This window comes from Crinia signifera, chromosome 1, assembly GCF_055691185.1.
Source record: "Crinia signifera chromosome 1, ASM5569118v1, whole genome shotgun sequence".
Classification (NCBI taxonomy): domain Eukaryota; kingdom Metazoa; phylum Chordata; class Amphibia; order Anura; family Myobatrachidae; genus Crinia; species Crinia signifera.
The window spans coordinates 359,971,337-359,987,478 of NC_139217.1; the positions used below are offsets into that span (position 1 = coordinate 359,971,337).

At 42.7% G+C, this 16,142-nt stretch overlaps 1 protein-coding gene across 2 annotated transcripts in view; it reads right to left on the reverse strand.

Annotated features, from left to right (window-relative positions):
* The window catches only part of GOLGA3 (golgin A3), a 39,448-nt gene extending 33,362 nt beyond the window's left edge, over positions 1 to 6,086 (reverse strand). For both annotated transcript variants that reach the window (XM_083149878.1, XM_083149870.1), the window contains exons 1-2: positions 5,780 to 6,086; positions 4,722 to 5,040 (exon numbers count right to left, since the gene is read on the reverse strand). In XM_083149878.1, the coding sequence (XP_083006004.1) occupies positions 4,722 to 4,854 (133 nt within the window). In that variant the 5' untranslated portion in view covers positions 4,855 to 5,040; positions 5,780 to 6,086. The remainder of the gene's footprint in view (positions 1 to 4,721; positions 5,041 to 5,779) is intronic.
* Positions 6,087 to 16,142: the final 10,056 nt, after the last annotated feature.

Genomic DNA, 16,142 nt, shown 5'->3' on the forward strand with positions numbered 1-16,142 from the left:
CAAAGTATTATACATATACACACACACACAAGTTATTCAGCGGCACTCGAACAATAACTCAGGCAGAAACAGACGCCAACGTTTCAATACTTTATCGTATTTTCGTCAGGCCCTGACGAAAATACGATAAAGTATTGAAACGTTGGCGTCTATTTCTGCCTGAAGTTATTGTTCGAGTGCCGCTGAATAACTTGTTTATATTGGTGGGAGACCGTGACAGGGATCACCACTACGGAAGGCACCGGACCAGTTAACCCCTGTATGCAGTGAGTGCCGGACCAAACAAAAGTATATATATATATATATATTCCAAGAGAACTGGCACTCCCGGGCTTAGGTAGAGCCTGGCGTAGCTTGCCCCGGTGCCTGCAGTTAGGAACCTTGCAGTCCCAAATGTACAAATTCAGAAAAGAGGGCACTCGGGGACTCCAACTTGGTGAAAACAGTGGACTGGTTTATTAAACAGTCATATGCGTCGTCAACGTTTCGGGGTCGCCCCCGTCGTCAGGACAGTAACAGTGAAAGGAAACACTGTTACTGTCCTGACGACGGGGGTGACCCCGAAACGTTGACGACGCATATGACTGTTTAATAAACCAGTCCACTGTTTTCACCAAGTTAGAGTCCCTGAGTGCCCTCTTTTCTGAAATATATATATATATATATATATATATATATATATATATATATATATATATATATATATATATATATATATATATATAAAGGAACGAGGGGGGGTCCGGCACTCCAAACAACTTTGGGACAACTTGGTCGGTGCCTCCGCAGCACAGGACATGCAGTATAGCAGGTGAATGGCGCGGCACTCTTAACACTTGCAATGAAGAGTACAAGTAGCCAGATTAGATCATCAACGTTTCAAGGAATCACCAAGGAAACCAAAGAAGCTAAAAGACGGAAAAAACAACAGGATGTTAAAAACGCAGTGCAAGATAACTGAGTATACAAACAGATATGCAAGTAGGTATATAGTAAAACCATATGACATACAACTGGTTAATGCGTTTTTAACATCCTGTTGTTTTTTCCGTCTTTTAGCTTCTTTGGTTTCCTTGGTGATTTGTTTCTGTCACTGGCTGGCGCGTCCAGTGTGGATGACGTCAGCCGCACAGGAGAGCGGCACGTAACTTCGTCTCGCCTTTCCTGTTTCCTCCTGCACTGGGTGACTTCTATTTAAGGTCAGTGTTATGCTTGTATTCTTATCCTGACGACAAATTAAATTTTGAAACGTTGATGATCTAATCTGGCTACTTGTACTCTTCATTGCAAGTGTTAAGAGTGCCGCGCCATTCACCTGCTATATATATATATATATATATATATATATATATATATATATATATATATATATATATATATATATATATATATATATATATATATATATATATATATATATATACACATACATACATACACACACACGCACACATACATATATATACATATACATACAGATATACAGATATACAGATGGAGCGGGTCCCATATTTGGCCGGCGCTCGCCAGATCCCTTGCACTGGCGATAGAGACTGGGACGCGCGTGCGTCTCACACGCACGCGCGTCCCAGTTTCCTGTCGGCTGGGGGGCAGAAACCCAGTCCGTCTCCACTTCAGGGAGACAGACAGGGTTAGGGGGGGGGGGTGCGGCAAGGCGGCGGGGACCCGGGGCAACCGTCGGCGAGGTGGCGGGGACCCCCGTTGTAAGGGGACGTGTGCGCGTCCCCTCCAGCGGCTGGCGGGGGATGGTGGCTGGCGAATCTTCCGCTCCATCTGTATATCACACACACTATATACTAATATTAAATTAGTTGTGCACTTTGAAACCAAGAGATCACTAAAAACATAAAAATTGGACTGTTAAAAAAAAAAAAGCAATAGAAGACATAAGGAAGAAAAAAAAAAACATCATGACATACATGAAAGGTTAAAGTACCTATTGGCAGCAAGTATGTCAAACAAACTAAAACGCACACTGCTGAATGCAGAATGTAGTCTGCCCAGGTAGTAATATGAGCTAATTGTTCATTCTTACGTCCAGCATGGCCTTTTGCAGGATATCCTTGTTAAAAGATATGAAGCCAAATCACAAGGCATACTTTATTTGCCAAAAGTTCAGAGAATTGTATTTTGCAGTCATGCAGTAGAGGATATGGGCCCTTTGTAATTCAGTGCGAGTATGGCGGCAGTGCGGGGTACCTGCTGAAATCTGAGGCACTCATTTGCAAGGAATGGTGTTGCTTTGCAAAAAGATTGCACCTTTTAAAAACCTCTGGATTTGGCCGGCATCCCGCCCGACATGTGAAGTTCCAATTTACTTTTGCAATGAAGACTACTAAAATTTAATTTTTAAAGAATTTTTTTTTTTTTTTTTGCATTAATGTACAATACTGAAAAAAAAATAATGCTGCTTATTATATTAATACTGTTAAACATTGCTCTGTATTAAAAACACTTGATCAACCATATTTAATGCTTTCTAATACGAACAATCCAAAGTTACAAGGCTTTGAAATCATTTATTTTACTTTAATAAAACACATTTTTTTACTTCTTATTCCAATTACATATGAATATATGTAGATAAACATATTAAAGCCTTCAAAGTACACTTGGAAACATCTCAATAGAAGGTTTTAAATTTAAATCAACATGAAGATTAAATCATGAAGCGTTTATCTGTGTATTGCCTCTTTCATATGTTGTTTACCCTTTGAGCAGGGCCGAAACTAGGTGTTTCGGCGCCCGGGTCGGCAGTCATTTGGTCGCCCCCCCCCCAAAAAATAAAAATCACTGCCTTGGGGTCAGGCAGCGGGGGTCCGGGGACTGGAGAAGGTTAACTCCGGCTCCTAGCGCTGCTGGGCGGTGGGCTGGAGGCAGATTTTGAAAAGACTTGCCGGACGCTGATTGGCTAGTCTTTTCAAAATCACCAGCGCTTCCCGCCGCCAGGCAAATAGCGAGCGGCTGTGTATGTGAAAGCTGCAGCTACACCAGTCCCTGGACCCCCGCTGCCAACATACCTGTGTGCAGCCAGCAGGGGTAGGCAGCGTCCAGGGGTCCAGGGACTGGTGTAGCGGCAGCCTTCACTCACTCCGTCTCCTAGCGCTATCTGCCTGGCGGCGGGAAGCGCTGATGACTTTGAAAAGACTTGCCAGATGCTGATTGGCTGAATTTAACCAATCAGCGTCTGGCAAGTCTTTTCAAAACCTGCTTCCCGCCCACCGTCCGGCAGCGCTAGTAGGAGCAGGGCTCCCCGGGACCCCGCTAGGACCTGGCATTAACCCACCAGTCCCCGGACCCCCGCTGCTCATCCCAGGGACCACGCTGCTGGGACACCACACTAGCGCCCCCACCCTCCAGCGCCCGGTGCGCGTGACCCCCTAGCCCCCCCCTAGTTACAGCCCTGCTTTGAGATTGAGAATGTTAGTTGTGGTTTTGTTCTATCCTATAGGATTGTTAGGGGAGAAGTTTGTGGAGTCTTGGATGATGCTTGGCAAATTTCCGCTCCTCCATAAATCTCAGACCTTATTACCTTATTTCATGTTTGTATCTAGTCAAATTGCAATATACAGATGAGTACTCCCTTATTTTCGATGCAGTCACACCAAATAATCCCTTTAGGCAGGCCATGACCCCTGAGAATCATCTTTTTAGCTTACAAATGCATCTTAAGGTGGGTACACACTATACGATTTGCATTAAGGATATTGTTAACAATATAATTGTGCATATCATTCAGCATCTACCAATTATATCGTTAACGATGCGTGCTCCCGTGGATCATTAACGATAATCCCCATCATCTGAACATGCAGTCAGTCAGTGGCTGCATGTTCGGCAGGGGTCCCAGTGACATCACTGAAAAATATTGTTAATGATGTTGAATGTTTAAAGTGTATGATGTTCTTTTCGCGGCGCCATTATCTTTAATATCAGCATTGCCGCAAAAACAGCGATATGTGCTTTAAACTCGAATTGATACCATTAACAATATCATTCAGTAACGTCACTGGGATCACCACCAAACATGTAGATATGCTGCATATGGTATAGTGTGAATAGAGCAATAAGTTACAATGCAAGGTGACTAGTGTACACAATGAGTGTTCATTAATTTGATATGACGCTTGTATATCTGTGTGTCTCTGAATCTGTATAAGATAGACCATCAGCTTTTTTTCCAATAAAAGTTCTGCTGCTCTGTATACAGACTCATTCCCACAAGCACTGCAAGATGCATCTTTGGCTAAAAAAAGACTCCCAACATTAGCAGAGTTGTATGGGAGCTGGTGGCTCACTCATAACAGGCATCTTGCGCTGCATGGCGTACCGAGGCTATATCTATGAGGAACATCTGTAGGTTCCCCACTAAGGACAAGCAGAGCAGGGACAAAGCACCCGAGAAGTTGTTGAATACAGGAAAATGGCAGGCTTACATATTTGTTTAAAGCCCATTAGACAATTTAAAAATCAACAACAACAAACAAGTTTTGGGCGAAAAACAGTTAACATATTATAAAGCTAAAAGTTAATCAGACCATATCAAAAATTGAAAGTAAATGCATCTTTGTTGTGTTAACCACACTTGATATATTTGTGATACACACTTATAGTGCGAGTTAAAGAGAGCACAACATCTAGAATTCTCAGCCCTTCTGTTAGTATACAAATTGATTTCCAGTAATCTCATATCAACTTACCATTTATGTTATCTCCTGCAATGGATAAGTTTAGTTCAACTTTGGCATCAGCAAGTCCAATTTGATTGACTGAAAACCCATTTCCAGCCACTGCATCAAAAAGACCATCAGGGGAGCCAGGCACTGACTGCATGACTAAACCTGTCCTTTCTCTGTCAACTTAAAAATGATTTGTGGAGTTTCCAAAGACCTTACAGAGTTCAGTTCATGCTCATAAGAAACTTGATGAACATGATGGGTTGGTTTTCTTGCAAAAAATCAGTAACAGATCGCAGGCGTCACCACATAAATAAGACAATCCTTTACATTATCTTGTTCCCTGAAAGACAAAAGCATTGTATTTAAATAATGGGTAAAACACTTGTATTACCAGCACAGTAATACAACTCATTATCCAACATGTTGCTATAGAAGCTAATTCTAGCTTACTAATAGACCATTCTTGACAACTGGGAAACAGACTCACACTGGTGCTGGTTTATATTTTCACTGAAATGTCAAAGCATGCATTCCAAAACCACCACACTATCTTTCAAAATAATATATAGACAATAGCTATCTAAAATAAAAATACATGTGCCTGACATGCCAGAGGAGTTTTTTTTTATTATAAACAATTGAGAGATTTGGCATGCTATACACTATGCAGTAACACATTTGGGAACCAGCACAAATATGTCTGACTATCCACAACATCAATGCACATTAATTATTGTATTAATAACAAACATGAAAAAGCAGTGCAGGGGACACTCAGTGGGAGACAGGATAGTGATGGAGAAACTGATGGGATAATGCCTGGGGAAATGGCTCAGGCAATTCTGGGTGTTTGGCAGATTGGAGAGGGGCCACTGTCATAGGATGTGGCACAAGAGGGTTAGGCTAAATAATGCATACAGTATACACAACTGCCAGGCAGGGAACATCACTGCATCACTCCCATGCCACCCCCAGCGCCAGGGGATGGGTGATATGGGATGGGTGTCCAGCTGAGAGAGGACTGTCAATGTCAAGGAAGTAACAGAGGGGATAATACAGCAACAGCTGTGGCGACTCACCGGGAACATGGCACTGTCACAGGCCACTGTCACTGCGGTCCTGGCTGCTGCTGCTGCTGGTCTCCCTTCTGGGCCTCTCCCATCAGACGTGGCTCTCAGTCAGTCACCGGCCTGGTGTGTGTCCCTTTCCTCCCCTAGGAAACATCATCCCGGAACCAAACACTTTGCTGTGCCGTGATAGGCCTAATGGAAGCCCCCTAGGGTCTGGCCGCTATGACCCCCGTGTAGGCTCCCGGAATAGCGAGAACCCAGTAGTCACTGACAGTAGCGGCGCTACAAAGGAAGGTGCAACCGCGTTATGTTTCCGGCAGGAAGACAAAGCGTGTGACACCACTATCTTCCGGTGACAGCTGGCAGGAGGGGGCGTGACACCTGCTCAGCTCTGAGCGTATGCGGACTCTCTTGTAATGTATACATAAACAGTGTGTGCGTGCTCCTGTGTCGTGTCACATGTCATAGCTTCCTAGGGTTATTCTCCAGCAAGACTATGATCCGCTATCACCCGGTACTGTACTGATACCACCGAGATGAGGCCAGATGTATGATATGGATAATTAGCATAAAACTTGGATAAAAGAAAATTATTTTGAAGTGACTCATTTGATATGGATGTACTCCATTTCCTGGCACAAGGAGAACATAAAAATTATTACTTGCGATGTAGTTCTCTATCAGGCTTCTGTCATTGGACAGTGATAAGTGTCCCTATACATGAAATGTTCCACTTGGAAAATGATGGTGCGTTATGTAATCTACACAGAGCTACATCTAACACATTTTTAGTGTTTAGTTGCCTAGGCAGTAGATTTAATTGGTACTATTGACAGAACCTCTGGAGTTAATAGGTGTCAGCGGTGTGTATTGGTTAGTCAGCACTGAGAACATTACCAATATAATACCATGAATATTGGCTTATGAACTTGAAGAGGACAAGATGCAGGATCATACTGGGCATTCTTTGACAGTATTCGCAGATGACATACTCCTTTATAGATCTAATCCTACTGACTCACTGCCCCATATCCTTAACATTCTGAAAAATGTTGAAGTAATTTTAGGTTTTGCAGTAAACTTAAATAAATCTATGGCCCTATTACTTGGTAATGTCTGTAGATTGAGTCACTTTGGGGGTTATTCTGGTTCACTCTTTCTGACAAAATCCTTCTTAGATGGACAAAACCATGTGCACTGCAGGTGGGGCAGATGTTACTTGTGCAGAGAGAATTAGATTTGGGTGCGGTTTTACTTCAAAGTGAGATCTATATTGCAGTGTAAAAATAAAGGGTACTTATGTATTATCTGGGCTCCCATGTTAAATACACCCCATTTCTTCATACCCCTACTATCCAACTACGCATGGAGTTGATTTTATATAGTGTGGCGAGCGCAGCGAGCCACCATGCCTGAAGCGTGGTGAGCGCAGCGAGCCCCGCGAGGGGACGCGGCCTCATAAGAAAAACGGGAGCCCAGATATTACATAAGTACCAAATAAAGCAGCCAGTATTTACCCTGCACAGAAATAAAATAACTCACCCAAATCTAATTCTATCTGCACCTGTTACATCTAACCCCCTGCAGTGCACATGGTTTTGTCCATCTAAGAAGGATTTTGTCAGAAAGAGTGAACTAGAATAAGGCCCTTTATGACAAATATATCCCTGCAGTATACCAAAACTAGTTTTACTTATTTAGGAGTCAAAATCCCCAGTCAAATCTCAAAATGATATATGCTTAACTATACTCCCCTAATTAAACAAATCTCAGAGGAACTCGAAAGTTGGAAAAATTGACCGTTCTAGGCCGCATAAATTGAATAGAAATTATTTATTTTCAGAGATTTATGTACCTTATTCAGGCCCTTCCTCTACATATTACTGTGAAACATCTACAATATATATATATATATATGGGACAGCCCGTGTTGCTATTACCTGTATTTATGGAATAAACACGTTTTTTTCTTCACCTTCATCTGCGTCTGAGTGCTGGTCTTCATCCTTCTACGGGGGGGGGGTAAGTGTTCTGCATTTCAATTTATGACCTGGCACCGACGAAAGCTTCATCACTGGAGTGCCGTCCTGTTACCCATTTACCTATATATATATATATATATATATATATATATATATATATATATATATATATAGAAAGTGGGGGGTGATTGGGGTGCGCTGCCTAGTATAGAAACTGTACCTCCCAATATAACATTACAATTTCAAAACAGAATACACATTTCTGAAATAGTGTTCTTGTATTTGAGGATGTTCCCAATGAATAGGCTCAGTCCATCTCTGGGTAAATAGTTCTTTTATTGGTGAAGAAACCCGACGCGTTTCGTCTCTAAGACTTCATCAGGGGTAAGAACCAATGGGTGAGTAGATTTTGTGTAGCTGGTCCTATTTGAGGTTTCTGCTGATCACAGCTGATGCAAATAAAATAAATATCACCAAGTCCTTCTCGATGGGGCTCGATTAAATGGAAGTTTCTGAGTTGAGAGTCTAGTGTAGGTTCTTACTAAGAACAATATCAGGACACTCTCTCTGCAGTAACCTTCTCGCTCTGCATTCAAAATGAGAAACTATATCATATATCTCCACACCTGGACCGGCACTCCTCAACAACAGTTCAGGTTTGCTGTGTGCCTTTGCCAAAATACATACAAGTCAAGGTCCCAAATTCCCCGCAGGTGAACAGGAACAAGCACGTCACTGCAGCCTTCACAACCAAAAGTATTTCTTTATTTGACCTCGACAAGCCGTTTCGGGGTAACACCCCGTTTTCAAGAGGATACAAAATACACATACAGCTTACCATTTAAATATTTATTTATTTATTAACAGTTTCTTATATAGCGCAGCATATTCCATTGCGCTTTACAAAGGGGACAGTGATACAACAAAACAGGGTATTTACAGACAGTCAAAATGTAGGAGGGCCCTGCTCGCAAGCTTACAATCTATAGGATCCATGGTGCCAACATCTCCCTTCTCTGCCCACACCACTCCTCCAGACAGCCCCCCGTACACACAGGTGCATAGGCGTGATGTCAGCGGCTCTCACATGCCGGCATCATTGCCATAGCAACCTGCATACACAGTAAGCCGTCTGGGAGTAGCGTTTCCCTACCCCTAGCTCCACAGCCAATCATGAAAGGCGCACAAGGGACGCGTCAGCGGCTCTCACTCGCTTACACGCGTTCCCATAGAACCTGCACAACTGACTCCATGCTGGGGCAGTGGCAGTTGATATGTTGGACATCCAAAGAAAATATACATATACAAAAAATATAGAAATAACGAACATACACATACATATTTTTACATGAAACCACAACATAAAAAATTGGACATGGAATACGAGAATAATCAATTATATACAAAAAGCACATTCCAAGAAATATTGTAGCTGAGAGCGTGCAACAATAATGCTAAAAGTATCACTTAAATGTTACCGCTACCAAATATTCTGATACAGGACTCCCTTTTGTTCGACCTATATACAAACTACATGAATGAGCTCCATACAATTTGCTCATTTAATCCAAATGGCGACACTGTGTTTAGTCTATAGATCCAGTTTGCTTTTAAACATAATAACAGTTTGACTCTGTCCCCGCCTCTGTTAGACTCAGGGACATGATCTATCATTTGATATTTCAATGATTCTAGTGTGTGCCCTTTTTCTTTAAAATGAATAGCGTCAGGCTGTTGCAGACCTGTGCATGGCCATGCGTTCTTTAAATTTGCGTGATATCATCCCGATATAGCACAAGCCACAAGGGCATACTATCATGGATACGACAAATCTAGTATCGCATGTCAGCACATGTCTGATGTTAAATAGTTTGGGGGAGTGGGGATCTTTAAATTTATCTCCTGTAATCATACAACTGCATGTTACACATCGGGGGCATCGATAGCACCCTGGTTTTTTAACATGTATATTCGAGTTCGTCGCAGACTCGAATCCTTTTAAATCAATATGTACAAGTATATCCCTCAAATTACGTCCCCCTCGTATAGCAAGCTAATGGCCTTACTTTTTTAAACACCGGTAGCTCCACATCTGTTGCCACAATCGGCCACAATGCTTTGCTGGCAATCGGCACTACTTTACTAGAAGAATCAAATTGGGATACAAAAGGGAACACTTCCTCAGATTTCTTGGGTGCTGTTTTCAGTAAGCCTGCTCTTAAGTTTGAGGGCCCTCATTTTAGCACATTCCAACGATTTCAGAGTATAGCCCCTCTGGTGAAACCTTGTGATGACTCTATTTAGCTCTTCATCAATTTTAGACCTGTCACTGCATATACAAACCACTCTAACCATTTGGGAAAATGGCAACCCTTTCTTCAGTGGCGAAGGGTGGTGGCTACTTGCCAACAACAAAGTTGTTTACAAAAACTTTGTGAAAAGTTTTCCTTTTATATTTAGTTTACTATGTTTCTACCGTGGACACGGTTTATTATATGACAATGGATCTTATCTTAATTGTCATTCATATTTTATATGGTTCATTATTCTGAACACCCAATTTATTATTGTTAAACTTATCAATGATATAAAACAATATTAATATTAAACACTGAATCATATCTATGTATGGGTGTTCACATCTCCAGTTTTGTTTCACTGAAAATGATGACATTGTACAACCTTTCTGTATAGTCTTGTATAGTCTTCCAATCTAGTCTTTTCCAGTCCAGAATTGTTTGTTTTTCTTGCAGTGCTTGATTATGCAAGCCCGGCAGGAGTCATTGGTTGTCTTAAACACGGCTTTGTCGGCCTTAAAGCCTGAGCGGTTGGAGGTTTTGCAGCAGTCCCTACTGCAGTTACAAAACCTCTTAGCCATAATGTTCTTGGTCCTCTCTGAGATTATTGGGGCTCTATCTGCTCCAAATGAGACCCTAGCTAAAAAGTGGTCAGCCAGCAAGTCCTCAGACCAGGAGGTATAGAAGAGGCATAGACATTTCTATGGCTGAAGCTCTCACAGGAGGAGCAGCAACAGTGTAGAGACTTCAATATGTCTTTATTGTGGGGGTTCAAGCCATTATCTCTAGATTTGTGAATTGAGCAAATCTTGTGGTGGCGAAAAGTTTTTTCCTCCTGCCAAGTTGAGCCAGGTTGTAAGAGCTGTGCCTGTCTCCACTGTGGTAGAGGAACTTGCCCTTAAACCACCAATACAAAGCACTCTGACCTATAATCAGGGTCCTAGGATTAGGGAGCCCCATTGTTATTTCTGGAATCGGAAGAGGATGTTTCCCCTTTCCACTAAGATTTCTGACAGATAGACATTGGATGTTGAATTCCCAGCAAGGGAAATCAATGTTCTTTCTATGTTAGAGTTGCTAACCACAGTAGGGGACTCTCAAGCTATCACCCCAGAAGGGGTCTCGAGTGGCTCGGTCCCAGTAGGGGAGTCTCAGGTGATTACCACAGGAGGATCTTGTGTGGCTTGGCCCCAGAGGGGGACCTAGAAGCCATTACCTTGAGAGGGGTCTCAAGTGTCTTAACCCCAGGGGGTCCCAGAAGCCGTTACCCCTGAAGGGGTCTCGAGTGACTTAACCTGAGAGGGGGCCAGAAGCTGTTACCCCAGAAGGGGTCTCAGGTGGCTTAACCCCAGAGGGGGTCCCAGAAGCTGTTACCCCAAAAGGGGTCTCGAGTGGCTTTACCCCAGAAGGTGCCTCAAGTGGTATTACCCCAGGTCCCTAGGTCTATCTGCTCTGCCCCAGGAAGGGTTCTGTCTGCTCCACCCCAAGAGGGGAGGTGTCCGGCCCCAGAGGGGGCTCATTCTGTTTGGCCTCAGAGGGATAAAATTATTAATTTGGTTCCAAAAGAAGGGTTCTGGTTTTAAGTCCTAAGTTCTCAGTTTATTATTGAATCCTTCACACCCCTCTTCAATATGATAGCCTCCGTACAGGGAGGGCACAATGAAGGGATCACCTTCCTTCACTGAGCACTAAAAAAATTGTCGAAAAATGTGGAATCCGCCAGTAAATTGGTTTCTGCTACTTCTTATGTAGAATTGTTCCTTAATGTGCTGCACAGGATTTATTTGTTACTGCACCGTCCATTGTTTATGGAAATGTCCCTTGCTACAGGGCTTCTGGACTCATGTGTGAAGATATACTACACAACATTTGGACTCTGCATTGTTACTGACCCCTGAGTGGGCGATATTCGGCATTATGTCAGATGGAACTCACGTGACACAAGAGGTTCACAAATTGTTGAATATTGTATCTGCAGTTGCTAATAAATGTATTTTACAGCTGCACCCCATGGCCCCTCCATTTTATCTTTTCTTCAATAAATTTGCTGTAAATTTTCCAAATAGATTTATTTATTTAATTAGTTTCTTATATAGCACAGCATATTCCATTGCACTTTACAATTGGAATCAACAGTGATAAGGCAAACTGGGTGACAGACCTAAAGGTTGGAGGGCCCTGCTCGCAGGTTTACAATCTATAGGGAAATAGGTAGGATACACAAGGATAGGCACTATCTATTGTATATCAGTCCTAGCAGATTACCAAGAACAGTCCAGATGAGATGTAATTAGAATGAAAGCTTTTGAAGGTTATTTGGCGGTTCAGGAATTTGATAGGCTTGCATGAAGAGGTGAGTTTTCAGGGAACACTTGAAAGTTTGGAGGCTGGAGAAGAGTATTTTGCTTCTTGGGAGGACATTCCATAGGGTTGGTGCTGCCCGGTGAAAGTCCTGCAATTGGGAATGAGATCTCGTAACAAGTGCGGATGAGAGATGCAGATCTTGTGAATTCCGAAGAGGTCGAGTTGGGAGATATTTTAATATAAGTGAAGAAATATATGTTGGTGCATATGTTGGTGCATTGATTAATTGCTTTATATGTGAGTAGAAGTATTTTGAATTGAATGCGGTAGAATATGGGCAACCAATGGGACTGACCGAGTGGATCAGCAGATGTTTAATGCCTTGTTAGGAACATTAGCCTTGCAGCTGCATTCAAAATGGATTGTAGCGGTGATAGTCTTTTCTTGGGAAGACCAGTATGGAGACTATTGTAATAGTCAATGCTGGAGAAAACAAGAGCATGGATTAGAGTTTTTGCAGTGTCCTGTGTAATATATGGTCGTATTTTAGATATGCATGCAACATGATTTAGAGACTGATTGAATATGTGGAACAAAGGACAGTTTAGAGTCAAGGATGACATCTAGGCAGCAACTTTGTGGGATTGGGTGGATAGTTGAGTTTTCAACAGTTATGGAGATATCTGGTTTGTAGCTAGTCTTGGCTGGTGGAAAAATAAGTAATTCTGTTTTGCAGATGTTGAGCTTGAGGTGGCGAGATAACATCCAAGAGTAAATGGCAGAAAGACATTCAGTGACACGCACCAATACAGATGGTTAAAAATCTGGGTAGGATTGGTAGACTTAAGTACCATCCGCGTACAAATGATATTGAAAACAAAAGGAGTTGATTTGTTTACCAAGAGATGGGGTAGGGAAGAGGAGGTGGAATCAGAGAAGTGAACAGTGAAAGAGTGGTTAGATAAGTAGGAAGAGAACCAAGAAAGGGTGGTGTTCTGAAGACCTAGGGATTGTAGTGTTTGTAAGAGAAGAGTGGTCAACCGTTTCAAAGGTAGCAGAGAGATCTAGAAGAATAAGTAGTGAATAATGGCCTTTAGCTTTAACAGGGGCCAGATCATTTACTACCTAATCAGTGGAATGTTGCAACCGAAAGCAGGACTGAAGTGGGGCCAATGAATTTTGAGATTTAAGAAAGTGTGTGAGGTGCGTGTAGACAAGTCTCTCAAGTACCTTGGAGACGCAAGGGAGCTGACAGATGGGATGGTAATTAGAGAGAGTTTGGGTCAGAATTGTGTTTTTTTTTTTTAGAATGGGAGTGATCATTGCATGCTTAAGCAGAGAAGGAAAAATACCAGGAGAGGGAGAGATATTACAGATTTTAATTAATCTCTCGCACACGTAATTCGCCCACATGGCTGCGAATGGATGTTCTGTATAAAATCCATTTGCAGCCTGGGGGCTGAGGACCACATAATTCGCGGTCGCCAGCCATCGAATGATGTGGAGCATACACACAAAACTAAGACACTCTCTGCTGTCTTAGCTTTGCGTATGCCCTGTCCGAGGACTGGGCGTGTAGCTGCTATCCGGTGATGTTATCTGCCGGCCACAGCAGCCGCCTCACTGCCTCATTTCCATGGGAAAGCCCAGCTTTTACATGGTAACACCCATGAAACGCTGGGAGTTCCCATGGGTGTGCCTGCCCACTGCCACCTCCCTGCCTTTTCGCACCCGGCATCTAAAAATGAGCAAAAATGTGCATCGCTCCCCCGTGCGAACCTGTTGGGGAGTGAACGAACCAGAATAAGGTCCAAAGTTTTACTGACTCTTGAGGGTATATGGTCTAGAGGAGAGGTAGTAGAGTATAAAAGATCAGCTATGGAGATGCTTCCATAATACACGTTGGTATGAAACTCGTATTTGCATGCAAGATCCCCCAATTTCCTTTGACACAATTCAGCATTAGTACCTTAAGGTTTTATTTGGGCCTGCCTGTAATGGGACTATTGTTTTGGAAATGGACCTAAACCCACCACATTATGGTATATGTATTTGTCTCTTTTCCTCTTTATTTACCATGCCCTTTTGAACAAGCTTTTGTGTAATTTCTATATTGAATTGTGTACACGAACTATCTGTAATGAATTTTCTCTTTACGCTTCAATAAAAGAAAGTTATTGAAAAAAAAATGAACTATTAAAGGTTATCATTCTAGTCTGATTGTAAACTTGTAATATGTAGTGTGTACCATATCGCCATCTTGTGGCCAACCAAGAAATAACTTCTCCCACTAAAAATATTACAAGGCTTATCCGGGAAATACGGGTATGGTATAATTAAAAACAGTCGGGATTCCTTACGGACATTTCACCGTATCCCACCATATCCCAACTGTAAGGCTCCTGACAGTCAGAGAAATGACTTTCGGAAGCAAGACTGACGGTGAGTCATCCGGCACCCGGACATACTAACTTATCTCTTTTATCTCTTTTAGTGTTCACTCTAGGATGCAGACCGGGCAGGGCGCCGGGGGGCGGACCGGGCCACAGCTGGGGGCGGTCCCGGGCCGCTGGCGTCATGAAATGGGCGTGCCCGGGCCGCCGGCATCATCAAAGGGGCGTGCCCGGGCCGCCGGCGTCATCAAAGGGGGTGGGACCGGCTCCTCCAAAGCCACTATGCTGCCGGGGAAGCTCCGGGCATCGCCATCTACGGCGACGCTGGGCTTCCCCGTGAGGCTGGTTTAGCGGGGCGCTGCGAGAGGGGCAGGGTGCATTTTGCCCTTTAAAAATCGGGCAGGGCGCAGCGCCCCGATAAAACAGCCTAGCGGGAATACTATCTTTTATATTTTAATAACTAGTCCCTTGATTTAGGACCCTCTAATACTATCAGCAAACTGAAAAATAGAGATAGCTTACCACTTCTCTATGCAGGATCTAATTTCTTTATCAAAGTCCTCATTACCTGACCTGTAAGCCTCTATAGAACAAGATAATTTGCCAACAACATCTACAAAGAACAATATTTTGCCATTATAGAACTTATTTTGAGCCATAAATGTTCTCTTTCATTTACAAAACCCATAAAGATTTAAAATTATCAACAGAGACCTGGACCTTTGCAGTGAGCTCAGGCATTTAAAAAATCATAAATTCAGGACCTGGTTTTCACTTTGAACCCTAAATTCAGCCACTGTACAATCCCTATAGATTGGGCACATAGAGCTCCCTGGTCTAACCAAGAAAGAACAAAGAGCCACATGATGTTATCAGATTCAGTGATGAAGATTGCATCATGGAATCTTCCTGAGATAAACCGTCCTCATGTCCTATGTGTAATTATCAAACTTCAGTTCTGTCAAGAGTTGTCCCCAGTTGCCAAAAGAAGGGAGCAGAGAGAACGTAATAAAGCTGTAACTGGACATTTTAGTGCCCTGTGCCAGAAAGAGAATTGGTGCCTCCCCCCATATACAGCATAATGTCTTCGCCCAAAAATATAGGGGCATTGCTTCATGGAGAAGGGTCACGGCCATAGACTAGTACCAATTCACATCACATAGTAGTGTGTTTGTAATTCACATTATGCTTCACATAATGTCACACAGTAGTACCCCTTATATGTGTTACACCACACAGAAGTGCCTCTTATCTACAGTAGTAGAGCCTCTTACAGCAACACATTATGCTCACACAGTTGAGCCCTTTACATACATTATGCAAACAGATCAGTTGTACTCCCTTGCTAAAATGATGCTGACACAATAGTAGTGCTCCTTACAAACATTATACCCAC